The 18,938-nt window shown below is 50.6% G+C and overlaps 1 protein-coding gene across 10 annotated transcripts; it reads right to left on the minus strand.

Annotated features, from left to right (window-relative positions):
* Positions 1-1,572: 1,572 nt before the first annotated feature.
* On the minus strand, positions 1,573-17,522 carry Brpf1 (bromodomain and PHD finger containing 1). Of its 10 annotated transcripts, none has more exons than XM_046425657.2 (14): positions 17,115-17,519; positions 14,557-15,165; positions 9,914-10,873; positions 8,740-8,902; positions 8,212-8,343; positions 7,680-7,808; positions 6,698-7,007; positions 6,050-6,373; positions 5,448-5,732; positions 4,797-4,944; positions 3,887-4,023; positions 3,666-3,784; positions 3,136-3,290; positions 1,573-2,429 (listed from the first exon to the last, which is right to left on the minus strand). In XM_046425657.2, the coding sequence occupies exons 2-14, from the start codon at positions 15,153-15,155 to the stop codon at positions 2,246-2,248; spliced, it is 3,645 nt and encodes a 1,214-aa protein (XP_046281613.1). In that variant the 5' UTR covers positions 15,156-15,165; positions 17,115-17,519; the 3' UTR covers positions 1,573-2,245. The 10 variants fall into 10 exon arrangements, with proteins under 10 accessions (XP_046281613.1, XP_046281611.1, XP_046281610.1 ...); XM_046425655.2 differs by having other exon boundaries at positions 6,050-6,370; positions 7,662-7,808; XM_046425654.2 differs by having other exon boundaries at positions 7,662-7,808.
* Positions 17,523-18,938: the final 1,416 nt, after the last annotated feature.

Raw genomic sequence — 18,938 nt, forward strand, 5'->3', positions numbered from 1 at the left:
GTGGCGGAGGGGGCGTGGCTTTCCGCGGCGCCCAGGCCGTTGGCGCGCTCTGGGCTCGCTGCCGACTATTGGCTTTTCCTCCGAGATGCCTTGCACTCGCCCCGCGCGCCTGCGAACCCGGTGCTGCGCAGGCCCAAATCCTGCCCGAGTTTCACCGAGCCCTCAGCCTTCCCCACCTCGTCCTCAAAGACCCTTTCTCCAATGAGTCTTCGGAGTCTGATACTCGCCCTCATCGGGCCTTCCTCTCATGACCTCTTTCTTCAACCATGAATCTGACCCAAGCCCAGTTCTGGGCCCTTAGAAGTGTCTCCAGAACCTGTCTCGGGGGGGACTCTCTCTTCAGCGTTTACCCGCTCAGCTGGTCCCTGCTCAGGCCTTCTCCTAGCCTCTACCGCGCCTGCAGGCCTCTTAAGTCCTTCAGAGGCCTATCTCTTGGCGAACTCCTCGCCACATCTGCTCCTTCCGTCCGGAGCACTCCTAAGACGGTACACCCCCCTGTTCACTCTTGTGCATGGAGTGAGGCCCACTAGGAGCCTTTCCGGAGGGCCCCAGGAGCCTAAGCAGCAACCCAGAGTACAAATGTGAAACCCTGAGGCAGCTTGTCTGGTCCAGTTGCCACTGCCAGCCGCCTGGACCCAGAAAAGACTGTAATTTATTACTTTCTGGAGGAAAATGGAAAAATGGAGTTAGGGGTCATGAACTTGGGAAGTTAATCTGGGGCATTTTCCACCTAGCATGGTGATTTGGGGTTGTATTTAAACGACTAGACCCCAAGTTCTTCAAGGGCAAGATCTGCAGGTGATTAATCTTTGTGTCTCATCCACAGCATGGCACAGCTGGGTGCATGGAGAATCAACAGATGAGTCTTTGACTTAAGTTTCATTCCTCAGTGGCTACAAGGCCTTGGGCAAACCATGTCTTGCTGTTTCACCTGGTAGGCATGCCACCTCACAGGCACCTAGCACTTGGAAGTCACTCCTTCAACAAATGTTGGTTGAATTGGAAAAGGTGCCACTTTTGGGGGTGAATGAAAGCAACCTTTACATCCTTTGTCTGTTTCCAATCTCAGCTATAGTGACAGAAGCACTTGGGCCATGCTCCTGGCAAAGGACTTGAATGAAGCCACCCACTGAAATCCACAAAGGAATCCAGAGTGGACTTTTCATTCCCAGTTCAGCAAACTAGTTGAACAGTCAGCTTTGCAGACAAATAGACCTGAATTCAAGTTTCCTAGCTGTGAAACTTTCTAGTTGTGGGAACTTAGGCAAGTTTCTTACTTTTTCTAAACCAAAGTATCTTTGTGGAGACAACCAGTCTATTATCTTATTACCCTACCCTATATTTGCTGTAAGGTATAAGTAAAATTGTGTATCTAGATACTTAGTACAAGGCCTTCCACTTAGAGTATGGCAAATGGGAACTCTCATATTTCTTTTGCTGTTGTGTCAAAACTAGCATGCATAGCAGTATCACTGGGGCCCAATTATATACCATCCCTAGGGCATAGATCTACCTCCCATTGAATCCCTGTGCCCTAGCAGAAGGCAAGAACAAAGAATTCTAAATAGACTGTTTATTTTTCTAAGAATCAATATATTTTCTTCCTTTGAAATAAATACAAACCAGTTTGAAAGGTAAGGGGGAATCTATGGGAAAGACAGGGAAGTGGGGACAGGCCCCAGTCTTTTTTTCTTTTTTTTTTTAGTACCAAATGACTCTGGCGCGACCCGGAAACGCAGTTACAAATGAGAATAATTTAAATTCTCCGATAATTACATTATTTACAACAGCAGGGGAGGGGGTCACCTAGTGCCCCTCTTCCGGGCTGGACAGACATCAATCCCACTGCTAGGCTGGGCAGATGCCGGCATGCCTCACCACCTGCAGGGGCCTCAGGCCTCTAGGCAGTATGTATTCTCCTGGCATGAGCGGGCAGAGGTGGTAGGATGGCCTGTTTTAAGCAGTGTCCTAACCTTGGCCCACCACCCTGCTCTACAATACCATGAGGTCACTGGAGCTCTTTCTGACCTGTGGGACCTCTCCTCTCCTTGCACTGAGTCGCTGTGGGCCCTTGGAGTGTTCTGTACAGTCCAGCTGCACTCAGGGCAGGAGGGACCTCCCCCACCCAGCTTCCCCTGAGACTGGCCCCAAGACCAGGAATGAGTCAGTGCAGAGGCCGGTGCCACTCCAGGACAGTGAGCAAAGGGAAGGAGAGAAGTCACAGGGCACTGTAGGTTGGGCAGTATCAGTCGCTATCGCTGGTCTCGCTGCTCTGTTCACCCTGAACCTTGCTACGGTGCTGAAGAGCCCTGTGGTAGGCGATTTGTACTGACTTGCGGATATTTGACTTGCGGCCCTCCAACATCTTCTCTTTGTCTAGGTCCTGGTTCACACCCAGAGGGACCAACTTAGTCCTGGGTAGCCACTGCCTATAGAGAAAGGTGAAGATCAAATAAATCATCTCAGTGAGAACAAGCACTAGCTTTCCTCACTCCATGCTTTCAAAAACACCTCTCCTCAGAACCCACACTGGCAAGAGACTGTTGGGCACTGGGGTTACAGAGACCCAGAGACACAGTCCTTGTCCTCAAGGATTTGCTCACAGCCTAATGATGGAAAGAGTCCAGTCAACAGCTACACTACGGGGTAACCACAAGGTATTTATGAGTGCTAAGAGGAGAAGCCCTGACCTAACTGTCCCATAAGCTCCAGGCAGACTTAACTAGCATTGAATATCATTGGCAGGCAATTAATAAAGACGAAATATGTATATGCAACAGAACAGGGATTTAGAGCCTAAATATTTATGTGGGCTTTATCCTTGATACCATAGAGGAAGAGCTGGGAAAATTAAGTCCAGAAGCCCTCTAAGTCAGGGTTGGGAGTCACCCCCATATCTGTCAGTCACTGGTGTTCCTATGGTTTCTAGCCACAGTTCTTTGTTAGCTACTGACCACTTTGCTTGTCAGTCTCATGGTCAACACAACCCTTTTGCTCAAAGAGCTGTTCTTTCATCCATTCCCCATGGATCTGTGATAGCCTGGTCTGCTGCTGGACTTTCCTGGCAGTCTGCCCCATACCACAATGGGTTGCATCTATGGCTGAGTCACACCAAATGCTCCCCACCTTTCTTACCAGGTTCTTTTGTTGTCAAAGAAGAGAACGAGGTAGAGATGCTCTCGGGCTTCCTGGGTCATCTGCTCCCCAAGTTTCAGCACCTCCAGTGGGGGCACAGGGATGGGAACCCCATGGTGGAACATACCTTCTCGGGGCATCTTTGGATCAATGATCTGAGGGTGTAATATGAGCCCAGTTTGCTTCCATTCAATTCCTCCCCAAAGCTCTCCCTTCCCAATAATTTGGAGACTACATCTGAAGCAGGGACAAAAAAGTTGTCATGCTACTAGGATTATTATGCTGACCCTTCACTTTTTTCTATGCTAAATTATTTCAGAGCCTAAGGGCAAAAAGAAGGACAAAGGAGTGACAGAGAAACTGACTAGAGGCCTCTATGGGGATACTCAAGCTACATCTTTTTCTACCACTCTTATCTATTAGGGAACCCTGGGTTCCACAGTTCAGTAGAGAGCAGGGAAAGTCCTACAATTGTGAACCTGAGTTCTGGGGTTAGAAAGCAAGAGGCAGGAAGAGAAGTGGAAGCCTACCAGAGCTGGGTATGATGGATACCCTCGGCATTTGGCCCACACCAGGTCCAGAGCGTCCAGAGGGGAGTCCTCATCCTCTGAGAGCCAGCCAGCTCCCCGACCCAGACTCTTCCTCACCACTTCACAGGAAAGGGAGAGAGGGGGTGGATCAGTGGCTGGGGGGCTGGCAAGGCCCTGACACTGAGTGCCCAGCATCCCTGGCTTTGGGTGAAAGTACTTACTGCTGTGGCCCACGCCGCGGCCAGTGCCCACGGAGTAGGCCTCATTCTCAGTGCCTGAGGTATCTTCACTGCTATCCTCTGGGAATGTGCCCCGAGAGAAGGAGGGCTTGCCCCGGCCTTGTTTTGAGGGTGTTGTGCTGTAGACAAAACAGTGGGAACTCAGTTCAAAGAAGAGGAGGAATGGAGAATGGCTTGGCACATGTCTTCTCTTTTAAGTCCCCAGTGTCTAGACTTTTGGAAAGCAGAGACTATATGAAGAATTTCAAACTCACACACTCTAGGGAGCTGGTCATTTTACCAAGGTGGGCTGGAATAAGGTGTGGGGAGTATATGCCTTGTTGAAAGGCGATATGCAGGCACACCAGGCACCCCTGGGATTGAACCCAAGGGCCTTTGATCACTGACCAACACTCCCCAGCCCACCTTATTTTTTATTTTGAGACAGGATCTCACTAAGTTGCCAGAGCTATCCTTGAACTTTCCATCCTTCTGCCTCAGCGCCCCTAGTCACTGGGATGATAAGCCTGTGCCACCATTGCCTAGCTGATCCTCTGATTTTTTTAAAAAGAAAAGAGATTGGGAATTTTATGTGGCATATCTGGATTCATTTTCTAAAAACACCATGATGGCCAAACAAAATGTATCTGCAGGTCAAATCCAGGACACAGGTACCAGTTTACACTCTCTGCTCTAAACCATTAGCTTAACCCAAGAAGGTTTCTTCCCTTCCATTATGACGACGCTGATGTATCCCATTTATTTTGCAGAGATGAGAAACTTGGGTTTGAGCCACCTACTCTAGGCTGAGATGGCTGCCACCCCACTTCTAAAAGGGAAACCTGGAAGGGCTCATTTCTTTGAGTCCTGGAAGGCAATCCCAGAAGGTAGCTTTGATCTGGAGGGCTGGTACCTGGTCCGGTCTGAGGCAGCACTGCTGCTGCTACTGCTGCTGGATTCAGAGTCTGAACTGCTCCGGGGAAGGCTGCAGTCATTGCGGTACACCAAGAAACTCTTCTTCACTGGCTGGTTTCCACTGCTGAAGCCATTGGCTGGTAAGTCTTGGTTGGAGGGAGGGGGAGGAAGGAAGGAACCAGTCAGGAGGATGTAGACCAGAGATAACACAGGGGTAAAAGGGCTTAGAGTGTGGGTTCTCCTTTTAGGCTGGACAATTCCTCCAAACTTGGCCAGCAGAGCTAGCTCTGGGCAGTGTCTACAAGAGCTGGCCACAACCCTGCCCTACTCTTTTGCTTTCCATGGCAGATACTAGCCTTAGGACACAGATGGAATAAAGGGCAGGAGATCCCTGAGGAAGGTGAGAAGAGAAAAAGTGAAGTGATACAATGGAATTGAGGGTAGGGGGGACCCTGCAAAGGAGCCTAGCTGGGTCACAGTGTATCTGATCCTGTTTTCCCAACTGTAAAATGAGAGGATGGAATAAAAGGATTCCTAAGGGAGCCTTTAGCTTCTTTTATGGGAAAATGAAAGGACAGTTGGGAGTATGCTGGAAAAAAATGGCAGCTTTGCTCACTCTCTTGGGGGTCTGGGTGATGGTGAGGCTCACCCATTGGGGGGTCTTCTGTGGACTTATCACTGTCGCTGTCTGAGCTCGAACTGGGCCGGGGGCTCCTACCCCGCTTGCGCTGACGCAGGGAGCCCATGATGGGGAGCTGGGGGGGCCCCACAGGACTGCCTCCGTGGCTGGGGGTCATCTGGCTCTCCCGGTTTTTGGGGGGCCGGCCCGGCCTCTTGGGCGGTCCAGCTGTCTTCGGGTTCTTTTTGGAGAACAGAACTGAGGTTCTCCTGCCCACCTCATGTGCGGGGGTTGAGGACATGTTGGGACCCAGGCCTGGAGCAGAGAAAGAGAGAAGGAGAGTTGGTGAGGGGCCTGACATGAGAAGGGTAGGTGTCCAGGGTCATGCCCTGAGTATACGGGACCATTACTCCAGCTAGAGTTGGGAGAGGATTGGGGGTTATGGAATTTGGAACAGTGACTCACACAAATAGCCAAAGAGGCAGCTAAGAGGCCCCTGATGGGGGAATGAGGGGGAAAGCATAGCTAGCTGTGCAGAAAGGACCTCTGCCTGGGGGCCACAGAGGCTTGAGCGTGTGCTGCAGAGCCAAAGTCTGACTTGCTTTGGGTCCACCTTGCTGTAGGGTTCAGACCTTTGCTCGTCTCCTGGCTGCTGCTCTCCTCCGCGGCACTGTCTGTCTGCCCGTCCTTGTCACAGGCTGCTGGGTGGGGTGTCAGACTGCCTCGGCTGGAAGGGCCATGTCTTTCAGGCCCATCCCGTCCAGTCTCCCGCTGGTGGGCAAGTTTCCGCCGCAATGCTGTCATCTCTTTCTTGATCATTTTCGCTCGCCTCGAGCGGCCTACACTCTGCTTGCTGGCATTCACCTCATCCAGCCGCTCCAGCAACAATTTGAGCTGTTCTTCTACTGGCAGGTGCTTCTGATTCTCCAGCAGGACCAGCCGCTCTTCCTCTGCTGCTAGGGTTAGGGTTAAAGGGAAAAGGTCAGAGTCAGGGCAGCCCACTGGGCCCCATTAAACCTGGGCAGGCAGCAAGAAACCCACTCTTCCCCCCTTGGCTTCTCACCAGGAACAGCTATAAAATAGCAGCACCAAGATGTGGAATGGCGGGTACTGCTATCCATTCACCCAGTCTGGCTTCTTGGGGAGCATTCCTGGGGATAGCTTGCCACTGCTCAGCCTAGCTGCTTTCTGCCTACACTGCCTGCTCCCAGGAGGGGACTTTTGGAAAGCTGTCCATCCCTGGCATTGGCCTCTATGTGTGTATATGACTTATCACCCACCATCTTCAGCGTGGTGTGGGGCCTCATCTCCAGCCAGGCTGTGAGGGATATGCATGCCCGTCTCAAAGTCAATGCCCATTTTTTCTGCCTGGCGCCGGGCCTGACGAAGCACAGCGCCACCCTGCTCACGGAGCCGCACTGCTGCCCTGTAGAAGATGGTGTCCTTGGCGTTATACTTGAGGCAGTTGCTGACGATGAGGTTGAAGTCCTCCTCAAAATCATCAAAGTTCAGGTAGCGGTAAGCCTCCAAGTTCTGCTTCATGGTGAAAAAGTCCATGGGCTTTTTGATGTGATCTAGGTAGTCAGGTACCTGGGAGAGCAGGGCAAGTATGTCTAAATAGAGATATGTTCTTATTCCCCTGAAACCTGTTCCTAATAAACCCCCTAAAATGCATCCAGCAACCTCCTCCCACCAGATAGAGGCTGGCATGTAGCACAGGAAAAGGAAAGCTGGATTATAGTCCTAACTTGACCAGTCACAAGCTGTGTGACCTTGGTATGTCTCTTAACGTCTCTGGGCCTTGTACTCCTATTGCTTTTCATTTATCACTAAGACTTATAAGCAGGCTGCTGCCTCAGGCCTCTTATTTTATACCTTTTACACAGGTCCTGCCAGTCAGGACCTAGGGCTTCAGAGCTGGTTCTTTAGGTGCTGAGCCTTCTAAAGTCTCCGTTCTAGGGTTCAGCACCCGGAAAGTGTCTTCCTGCCCTTGGGGTTATTCATTTGGCAGACTCAGTCCCTGCCTCTGGGGAAGGAGTGCAGATTGCCTCCCATTCTGGGCCCTTGGGGTGTGACAGGGACAAGACAGAGTCCAGGTGATACATGTGGCTCCAGTTCATCCTGCCCCAGAGCCACCAGCCCCTCTCTTCAAGGTCCCCACCTAGTTCCTGGCCCAGACCTGCAGCAGGGGTCCAACGGGGAGAAGAACAGAAAGAAGGTGGAGTGAGGGGAAGGGATTCTTACTTCGTCCAATTCGGTTACCTCAGACAGAGGGACCGGCTCGCTGAAGATGTTGCCTGTGTCCTTCTCTTGGAGCTGTTCCAAGGTTTTGCGAAGGAGGATGAGGAAAGGAGTCAGTTGCATCTCCATGGCAATCTGCTGGACCTTAATCTGACACACAAAAAGGCCTGATCAGCCAGGCTCAGGCCAGTTCCTTGGCCTAGAGATCCAAAGAGATGGTCCCAGCTGGTTTGGGAACTCACCTTCCTTCCCACCCCCAATAACTGGGAATGAACTCTCAGGTCTACCTTCTACAAGGTTCTGTTAAGTAGGACAACTACTCTGCCCTTCCACTTCCATGAACTCCCAACATGAGCCACCTGGACTTTGTAAGTTAGAATTCTGTTCATATTCTCTGGGGACATTCTGCTTCCCATAGGCCTGAAGGCACACTTAGTGCCAGAAGAACTGACTCCAGCATCAGCCGTGATGTTTCCTGGTCTGCGCAGATACTTTTCCTTCTCCTGAGTCTGCACTCTCCTTTGAAAAATAAGGCTGACCCAGGAGCACTCACCGTCTCCCTTTTGAGTTTCTCCCGCTTGCGGATCAGTTCTACTAGCAGCCGAGCTCGTTCTAGGTCATGCCGGAGTCGCTGCCAGGACTTGAGCTGTTCTTTGAGGGCCCAGTTTTTATCCTCAGAATCTCTCTGTAGAGGCAAAAAGGGGGATTATCAAGGGATGATCAGACAGTGGGAGGAAAGACCAGAAATGACAGGAAAACCCAGGAGACTTGGGTCAAGGGCAGGTCAAGTCAAGAAGGTGCACAGTAATTTGCTGGTAGTGCTCAATCTGTGTGTCCCCAAGACCTGGCATAGAATAAATGTTCAGCATGTGTCTGTTGAATGAATGAATCAACACACATGAACAAATACCTTCCCACTGAGCTGATAATATATATAGATTTCATGCTGACCTTGGTTTGAGGGCTGGTTTAAAGAAGGAAACAGCCTAAGCCCTCTGATACTGGAAGCTACAGATGCAAACTTTGGTCCTGGTCCTCCTGACACTAATTCCCATAGCCCACAGGGAATTGGACACAGTACCCCAACTTGGTCACAGTTCCTCTGAGACTGGAGGTGTGTCTGCAGGCGTCGCAGCAGTGGAACCCCATTCCGTGACTGCCGCTTCAACGTCCAGTAGCTGTGCAGCCTCTGCATGAACTGGCTCTTTCTCTGGATGGTCAGGCGATTGGTGATTTTACTGAGCCTGGGAGCCAAGGAACAAAAAGGAAAACCTGATTCTCTGAAGCAGAACAGGGGTCTCTGGCAAATGAGAGTTCCCAAATGGAGATGAATAGGGAATATGTCTCTGGTCAAAAAGGTCTGTGACTCTGGGCTTAAGGCAAAGATCACAGAATGGTATCTTCCATGACAGTGCAGCAGATCAGAACCTAAGCTTCCAGCACTATGCCAGATCCTTGACTTCCTGGTGTCTAGGTAAAGCTCTGCCTCTAGACTACATTAGCCACTGCAGTCCAGAGAACTATTTGACCCAGAAATTTCCTCTCAGAATGGGCCTTTGAAAGCTGAGATATAGTTGGAATCACTTGTCTCATTGGCCTTTTGGCCAAGATTAAGTGAAGATAAATTACAACTGTATTGTATTTTTGTATTGGAGCAGAGATTTCTGGTGAGAGTTAAAAGTAACTGATGATCATGGCCCAAATGAGCAGCAGCTCACACTCCACTATTGGGATTGACCAGGTCTCGGGCACACCAAATATGCACTCTACCACTGAGCCACACCCCAGCCCTCCACAACTTCTTGAGTCTTCCCTTCTGTGCTTTTCACTCTACTACTGTCTTCTTGATCAGATCATTTTTTCATTGTGGCTGTTTCATCCTCTTTTTTCCTCACAAACCATACCATCAAAATGTAGGCAGTTTAAAACACCTGTTAGGTCTTTCAGTCAAAGGTTCGGGATTCTGGCTCCTACTGTAAAAGTCAGGTGACTTGGGGCTGGGGTTGTAGGTCCATGGTAGAGCGCTTGCCTAGCATGTGTGAAGCACTGGGTTCGATCCTCAGCACCATATGAAAACAAATTTTTTAAAAAAATCAGGTAACATGATAATCTCTTTAGGAATTTTTTATATTTCTATGCAGCTCCTGATAGGGAAAGGATAACCCAGCCTTGCTATTCTACTCAGAAGCCTGTCAGTTCTTTTCCAGCTGAGCTTATTCTTCCGTCACCTGCCTATCCAACTGTGCCCCACATACCTGTGTGGTGGGATGCAGGGCACTGACACCACAGGTGCTGCTGCCCGCTTCTCTGCCAAGATCTTTCGTGCCTTCTTCATCTTTATCCGGGACTTGGCCTTGGCCTTCTTGACCTTCTCTGAGCTCCAGCCCTTACCCTCATCTTCCTCTTCATCCTCATCTTCCTCACCCTCACTGTGGGATAAGGCAGGCAGGCGGCGGGCAGAGCCTGGGGGTGTGTGGATGTCGCAGTAGGCTGTCTTGCGGACACTGAAAGAGGTGCCATTGGCACCCGTCTCCCGCACTGGTTCCATTTTCATGTAAAGGCCAGCCTGCTGGGCGCATGTCACATGGAAGGCTGTATAGCAGTTGGCCTTGTGGCACTGAATGCAGGCCCCTGAGCCCCGCTGTTTGCAAATGTAGCAGGTAAGCTTCCAGCGTGCTGGTGGGATGTGCTCGATGCTATCAATAGGCTCTAGGAAGACTGTGTTGGCGAAGCAGACCTCGGGGATCCACAGGGCACACACCACATGGGCCCAGCGCCCGTCATCTGTCTGCTTGAAGGCACCACCCTTGTTGGGGCACAGGGCACAGTCCACAGCACGGGAGGGTGACTGTAGGCAACGGCGGCACAGCCACTGGCCCTCAGGGATATAGGGGACACCGTAGCACTCCTGGTGTACGGCCAGGTTGCACATGTCACAGAAGAGGATGACATTGCTGTTCTGGCACTCACCATCATTGCAGATACAGCACACAGCATCCTCGTCCACTAGTGCATTGGGGTCACCTTTATTGTGACTCTCAAAGTAGGACTCTTTTTCCAGCCGGTCCATTAGGTACTCAAAGATCTCCTGTGGGATTGGACTCACACCCTCTGTCTTTCGCCGCTCATTCATGATATCCAGCCAGATGTAATCCTCCTCATCCATGTCATACTCAACTTCCTCATCCAGCTCTTCTGCAGACTTCTCAATGTACCTGAAGTGCACAAAGGCAGTTCAGCATCACATGGTTGAGATTCTCCTATCTTAGAGAAAAACGAGTGGTGTCCATTGCCAAACACTTACTCTAAACCTGTGCCTTTACTCATGCTGGCTTGCCTGTTTTGAAGGAAATGAAGTGTAAAGCTTGGGTAAGTTAATGCACCTGCCCCAGTTCACTTGTGAGAAAGTGGTAGAGCTAGGGTATGAATCCAGGCCTGTCTCTGCAAAAGCTCAAGTCTTAGCTGCTATGAGACACCATCTCCCTTTTGGTATAGAACTGAAGATCTGATTCCTAAAGGGAAGACAGTGGCAGCAGGACCCATTGTGGTAGTCTGGATGACAGTACAAAGAGCCAGGGGAAGGAAGGTCTTTGATATCACTGGCAAATTATTTATAAATTGCTTTAGCACCAACTGGCAGGCCCTTGACTAGAGATGATGGGTCTTTCTCTCAGTTGGTGCTTGCATCAGCTCAGGGCTCCCTCAAACTCTAGGTATTATGTTTGTTCTCAAAACTAGATTCATTGAGTATTTACAATGAACTTGATAATAATCAAAGCTAGATTCACTGAGTATTTACAATGAACCAAGCATTATGCTAACTTACCACAGTAGGCATAGGGTCAATGGTCTTTTCTTGTGGGGGTGGTATTGGGAATTGAACCCAGAGACCTTCCACTACTGAGCCATATCCCTAGCCTTTTTATTTTATTTTTTAGAGAGAGAGAGAGACAGAGAGAATTTTTTAAATATTTATTATTTAGTTTTCGGCGGACACATCTTTGTTTGTATGTGGTGCTGAGGATCGAACCCAGGCCGCACGCATGCCAGGCAAGCGCGCTACCGCTTGAGCCACATCCCCAGTCCTTTTTGTTTTATAAGACAGGTCTTGCTATGTTGCCAAGGCTGGCCTAGAACTTGAGATCCTCCTGCCTCAGCCTCTTGAGTCACCTGGATTACAGAGTGTGCACTGCAGCTGGCTAAATGTTCTATCTTCATTTTGAAGATGAGGAAACTAAAGCTTTGAGAAGTTAATTAACTGCCCTATTTAATATAAGACAGGGGAGCTGCAGAGCTGGCATCTAATCTCCAGTCCCAGAACTCTTTACCTCCACCCTGTAGCACCTGCTGGCCTAGAATGGAGAGTTGCTCCTGGTACTTGTGATACAGAGCAAGCACCCCATGTTTGCCATGTTCTTGGTGGCCTGGACTCTGGCACTGTAAACTATAGAGTACAATGAAAAGATTAGGGTTTCAGTTTCTAATAAACCTGGACTTAAATCTTCCATCTGCCACTCTGACCTTCAGACATCACCTTTCTTCTCTGAACCTTGGTTTAATTGACTACAGAATGAGAATAATGCTATCTACTCACAAACACTATCAAGATTACATTGAATCACAAGAATGAATGTCCAAAATCAAGTAGCACACAGCAGATCCTAGCAACATTTTAGTTCCTGTCTCTACTCTCCTCTTTCCACCTGGGGAATGGGGCTCTGAGCTGGCCTAGTGCACACAGGCTCTGAAGCCATATTGCCTGGGCCCTGTGGATACGTGAGTCAAGCTCTCTGGGCATCAGTCTCCTCATCTGTGAAGTGATGATGCTAACATAAACCTACTTCACGTTGCTGTTATGACTGTGAAATGAGTTACAGCTAAAGTGCTTCGGACAGTGCTTGGCACAGATTGAGTACTCAGCAAATGTTAACTTTATTAGCTTTTGTACGGTCCTGACCCACCCTGCCTTGCATTACAGTTGTTTATGTGTCTCACTCCTCCACTACAGGACAGGCAGGGAGATCAGGTCTGATTCACTACACAGAAATAGGCGCTCACTGTTGTGCATTTAAAAGGCATTCTGGAGGTGGCAGGAAGGAGAATGTTGTCTGTAGGATGCAGCTTTTTCCTTAGTTCTTTACCTCTTACCAAGGGTGACTGCAACCTGTGCTCTTTGAACAAGGGTATGACTCAGGGCTGGTGTGAACCATCTGGATCCTTTCAGGCCCTGCACCAGATCTCCTGAGCACTGGGTCTCACCCTTTCCTCTGCCATGACACATGTGACATATTGTCTTGGTGCATAACACACTCCCACAGTCTCCCAGATTACAGGCTGCAGCATAGATAAGGTGGCCGCATGTCATGCACAATTCCTGGCACACTGCCCTCTCCCTCCCCTACAAGGAAGCATATCAGAATGCAAGCAAGAGAAAGTGATGTGATTAGAGATGACCTCAGATCTTTTGAATTTATATAAAAAATAAACCATTTACAGAACGTGGACTTGCTAACAATGATAATTATATACAACACACCTCCTAACTGACTGCAGTGTGCCAGCTGAGAACTGCTGTCCTGGAGAATAGATCTGATCCCCAAGAGGAAAGAGTGAACCTGTGTGGAGGGAGAAAAGCTGCTGAGTGAGCTGGGCTGGACTGCATGTCAGAACAGAGAGCTCAAGAGCCCTAAGGAGAAAGGGGGCCCAGACAAGGGTCTGTTTTGAGGTTGAGAGTGAGCATAATAGTCAATGCTAACAGAAAAGAGAAAGAGACTCTGGAAAGCTAGAAGGAGTGAGAATTGGGCTGAACAGATGAAAGAATAGGAAAAAGAAAAAAGGGAGACTGGTTAAAACTGAAATGAGAGAAAGTATCGTAATGGGTCATATCACTTGTGTTCCCACAGATTTGCATTCAGAAAACTGAATTTCATATAACACCATGTAGACTACATTTTTGGTTTAAAAAAAAACAGCCTCAGCAATGGTGAGGTGATAAGCAACTCAGTGAGATTTGTGTATCTAAATAAAATACAAAAAAGGGCTAGGGATATGGTTCAGTGGTTGAGTGCCCCTGAGTTCCATCCCTAGCAGCACCCCCCGACATCAAAACATAAAAACTGCCCTACTAAGACCATCAGAATACCCTCTTTGTCTTGAAAACTAAAACTCTAATATCTGGGTTTTATACTTGGTTTTTGTCATATGTGTGACTTCAATAGGAGCTACTGAGGCTAATTCTTGGAAGGAGTGGGGTACACTCCTTCAAAAGAAGGAATACAAGAAGTAAATGAAAGAAAGGGCCCCTGGAGAAGTACAAAACACAGGCAGTGGAATATTGGCTTAAGCATGCTAAAGGATGGGGGACAACAGAATGCTGGGGAAAATGACCTCTACAGATTCAGAAACTGCTTTGAGAACCTTACAGAGGAACACTGTGCCTGCTCTACAGATGGGGTCTCTAGAACACCAGAAGCTGGATGTATTCCTCATACTCACACAGTGAGAATTAGAAGAGGGTGAGAATTAGAAATGAGATTGTGGGTATAGTGGAAATAATGCAGCTTTGCCTGGAGTCAGAGAGACCTGGGTTAGTTCATCTATCTACTTTGTATAGATCTGACACACATTTTGGATCATGGCTTCCTCACCTGTAATGAGAACAATACCTAACTGAGAGAGTTGTGAAAATAAAATAAGGGAGTGACTATAAAGTACTCGGGGCCTGACATGTGGCAGTGCAGAGTAAGTACCATCATTAGCAGAGGTCCAGTTCCTCTCACTGCCCTGGAAAGATCAGTTCACTTCCTATCCTTTATCCTATCACCCTCCTATCTATCTATCACTGGTTCCTGAACCCTGCTTGACCAGTTTTCCAGGTGGGAAACAGAGGTGGCCTTACCGGTAATAGGAAGTTGGTCGGGGTGGGGCATCAGGGGTGTCCTGCTCCAGCTCCCGGTATACCACCTCTGGCAGCTTGGGGGTGGCACTTGCAGAAGCATTATGGTGGTGATGATGGTTGGAGTCCTTGCGTTTCTCCTTGTTCTTATGCTTGCCTGACTTAGGAGTAGCAGCAGGCGTTTCAGTGTTCTCCTTGTTACTTCCATTCTCAGGGGCCTCCTCAGGGGCTTCCTCGTCCTCTGATACCACATCCAGGTTGTCAAAGATGCTGATGCGGTGGACACGGCCATGCAGGTCCACCTCCACCATGCGCTGAGCCTGTGCGTAGCTCATCACCTCACGGCCTGGTGACTGTGATACCTCTGAGGGGCTGGGTGACTGCTTGTTGGCTGGGCGTGACTGCCGTCCCTTCTTCTTGTGCTTGCGGAGTGGAGTCTGCTGTGGGGGCGGCGGGTTGTCGTGGTCATAGTGGTATAGGTGGTATTCAATACCACTATAACTCTTGTAAACCTTGCGGCAGGTCTCCACAGGGCACTCGTATGGTGGTTTAGTTGCCCGCAAGTTGTGGCAGAAAGTCTTCACGTCAAAGTCCACCCCCATGCTGTCACATCTAGAATACATGGATAAGTTAACATAGGCCTGGGAAAGAGTTCCTGGCTGTGTGAATCAAAGACACCATCTCTTTACTCCTCCTTGTCCTCAGGGGTCATCTGGTCCTGGCCAGCCCCCTTGTATAGTGTTTCCAAATGCCATCACTTCCACCACAGTCCTGGTCTGGGTCCTCATTACCTCTGACCTAAGTCTCAATTCATCTAAACCAATTCATGCTGTAGCCAAAGTGATATTTTAAGGATCACTCCAAGCTCTTAACAAAAGGTCTCCTGATGTTCTCTAGCATAATATTCAAATTCTCTGTGATAACATCCAAGACACTCCTTTCACTGCTTAGTACCAATCTCCATTTCTAGATTCTTTTCACCAGTTACAGTTCTTTCTATCTTTACAAGGCAACCTGCCAATCCCTGAACATTATAACCTCCCAAGATACAGATTATCTCTATTAGGAATACCCTCCAATCTCTCCGAATGATGGGTTCCAAAACCCAACAGTCACTTAAGTTATGTCTTCTGGGACTCCCCAAGAGGAGCAGTTTCCACAATGTTCCAGTCTCACTTCCAGCACGGCACTTAGCACACTGGAATTTATGTACCCTTCCACTAAACAGCTAAGCAGTACACACACCAGCGCCTATCCCTTTCTGTGTCCTCAGTACCCCAGCATGCCATGGGCACAGCTTTTGGCAAACAAATAACCTGTGAATGAACAGCTGAATGAGGAGATCGCCAGAACTGGAGTTGAGAGGTATAGAATGAAGGCTAATATTAGCCCATGGAGAGCCCTGAATGGGTAGTCAACAATTTAGTCAACTCCAACAGAAATCACTGAATTTGTTCACTTCTGAGATCTTTATGGGGATCCTCACCCTGGATATGATGGAGCTAAGTGAAAACAGGTTATTTACTCAGAGAAGGTGCCATGCACTACATTTGAGATTCTTATCCACCCATTCATGCACCATTAACTGAGTGCCTACCAAGTACAGCGCCCTAGGAGTACAAACAGGAACAAGACAATCTAGGCATGCTGGGCTACATGCCCAGCGTCAGGGGCAGCCCTTCCCCCTCCCCAATGTTCCTGGGTGAGTGAAGACAGCAGATGGCACCAAACCCCAGGACGCCCAGCTTGGTCATTGACTGCCCCAATTTCTCTCGGCCTAGTTGAGTTCAACAATTCAGCTAGGGGCTTGGTACAATCACAGGCAAAGCCACCCTGAACTCCCTGACAAACCTGACCCGGGACCTCTCCTTTGACTTAACCAGGCAAGTGGGCGGTTCCAACCCCTCAGTCAAAAGCCCCTGAATTCCACATCAGGAAAGCTACACCTTCAGCTCTAACTCCCTTCCACTTCGTAGCTGGGGCTGTGTCTTTAAACACAAACCAACTAAGGCGCAAACAAGATCTCCTCTTTCCAAGTCGGGTCCCAGGTGAATGCTGTAGCTCTGGCTTTGCTGCCCTAGCTCTCAAAGTGGCACAGGGCCCCTGCAATGTCCCGCTGGGACCCGGCAGCAGAGGCACAGCGGTGAGAGGCGAGAACTTAGACTTGAAAGCCCACAGGGAAGGACCGTAACCCGGGGGTAAGGTTGCTGTATAAGTCCCCACCCCGCCTCGGAGCTTTGGGGCTGCAGGAAGTAGGAGAAAGGGGCGGAGGGACCTGGTTGGCCTCGGCGGAGCCCACAGCCCTCTCTCCCGGATGAGGTGCCGTTTCCCCTTCGTCGAGGTAACAAGTTCAACAAGGCTCCCCTCCTGCCATGGCCCAGGCAGCCCCGAATGATACACTGTTGCCCGGGGATGCCCGCCGAGAGCTAATGCACTGTCAGTTCTGCCGGCTGGAGTGGCCCGAGGGGCACCCGAGCCAGGCCGCTGAGTGCGCGCCCCGTAAAGGTAAACTATCCTTTTCCCCCTGGCCACCTCCGCCCTGGTCCCAGGCGCATACTCACCGGCCACCTCGAGTCCGGGTTCATCGCCGGGGGCGCCCGCCGGGGCTCCGACCCCACTTGGGGAGGCCGGCGGGGAAAGACGGGCCGGGAAGGGGGAGCCCCAACTCCGGAGACAGTAGAGCTCGCCACCCCGGCCCCCTGCCGCCCCACGCTCCGGCCCCGGCTCCCCGGGATTCCCGCGCTGACCCCCGCCGTTCCCGGTCCCGCCGGCGCCCCAGTGTCTCAACTCCGTCGGTCGCCGCCCGTTTCGCGAGCCTCTAGATTGCCTAGCCTCGGGACCCGGCGCCGCCGAAACAATGGAGGATCCTGGAGGCAGCGCGGGGACAGCGGCGGCGGAGACCGTGGCGGCAAAGGCAGTGGCAGCGGCGGCGGCGGCGGCAGCAGCGGCGGCGACGGCGTCTGCGCAGGTAAACGCGGCGCCGCGGCGCTGCCGAGCTGCGCTTTCGCCACGGATCTCCGCCTGCCCTCTGGGGTGCAAGAGGCCATGCTCTGGGGCTTGGAAAGGCCCCGGACACCCCACAGGGCTCGGCTAGCACCTCCACCTTAGAGTTGAGTTTCTGGAGGCTGAAGTCGCAGTGCTTGGGATCGGGGGTCGTCAGGCCGTTTGTGGCGAATCTGCTGCCGCGGACGGTGAGCGCGGGGCTGGGCCTAAGGAGCCCGCCCTTCTCCCCTCCCCCTCCGCCTCCTCCCTCCCCGCCCGCCCTCCCGCTGGCGCGGCGGCTGCGGTAGGGACCTGGCCTTGGTCTCCGAGGAAGGCGGCGAGGCGGGGCGGGAGCGCGGGGCGGGGCTGGGGGCAGGGCCGGAGCCAGAGGGACGCGGGCTGGAGCCTAAGGGGGCCGGGAGTTGTGGATCGGGGCGGGCGGGGTGGAAGAATAGACCGTCCTGTGGGGCGGGGCTTGAGGGGAGGGGGCGGGGCTATGTGCAAAGCGGGGCCCAGTCAGGAGAATAGGGGCAGGAGGACGGCGGGGTAAATAGTGGGGCTCAACAGAAGAGTGGGCCTGAGGAAAGAAAGGGCGGAGCTTTGGATGGGTCTGGAAGGTGGAGCTGGACTGGGGATAAAGGATGGAACTGGGAAAAAAAATGATGCTGAAGGGAAAGGGCGGGGCTTGGGAAGGGCAAAGGGGCGGGGCTGGAGGGAAAGGGGGGACGGAATAAGGTAACGGGGCGGGAGTGAAGGAAAGGGAACGAGCTTGGAAAAGGTAAAAGAGAGGGACTGGAGGAAAGATGTGATTCTGAGGGGAGTCGCATTTGGGGAAGTGCAGGGTGCTGGTGGGTGCGAAAGTGGTGGGATCCAGGGGCTGGGAAACTGATGGGTTGGCAGGGATTTGCAGCATAGTTGCAGGTTGTTTGGAAGATCTTTGGAAGAGCTGCTGGGAAATGGAGTGCTTGCCTGGTATGCATGAGGACTTTGGTTTGATTCCTCACCGTTGCCCAAAATAAATAACAGCTGACTTAATGTGACTGTGCTACTTCCTAGCTATGTGAACGTGGGCAAGTTGTTAAATTCTTCCTCATCTTCCATATAATTGTAAAACGGAACTCGAAAACTGTTGTCAGTTCTTGGGGGTTTTAGAGAACTTGGATGCCAGAAGACATCCTTGTTAAACAGGGTTTCAGTAGTTTTGTTATCTAGGAGGATGAAAGGGTCTTCTAAGATTCTGGAGCATATGACAACTTCTGTTTTATCACAATGCAAACTTTGCATTCAACTCCCCAAAATGCACTTGGGAGGTGTACTGGGGATTGAGCCTAACTTTACCAGTAGATACATCCTTAGCCTTTATTTTTTTATTATTTTATTTATTTATTTATTTTAGATAGAGT

This window comes from Marmota monax, unplaced genomic scaffold (assembly GCF_021218885.2).
Source record: "Marmota monax isolate L192 unplaced genomic scaffold, Marmota_monax_Labrador192_F-V1.1 WCK01_AAM20220418_F8-fsc00028, whole genome shotgun sequence".
Lineage (NCBI taxonomy): Eukaryota > Metazoa > Chordata > Mammalia > Rodentia > Sciuridae > Marmota > Marmota monax.

What these genes read in the sequence shown, in the direction of transcription:
- Brpf1 (XM_046425650.2), bottom strand. Translation starts at nt 15,155, where the DNA reads ATGGGGGTGGACTTTGACGTGAAGACTTTCTGCCACAACTTGCGGGCA. An exon ending in CCCTGCATCCCACCACACAG is followed by an intron (nt 8,903 to 9,913) that starts GTATGTGGGGCA and finishes CTTGGCTCCCAG; the next exon opens with GCTCAGTAAAATCACCAATC. An exon ending in CAGCCAGGAGACGAGCAAAG is followed by an intron (nt 5,733 to 6,049) that starts GTCTGAACCCTA and finishes TCTCTGCTCCAG; the next exon opens with GCCTGGGTCCCAACATGTCC.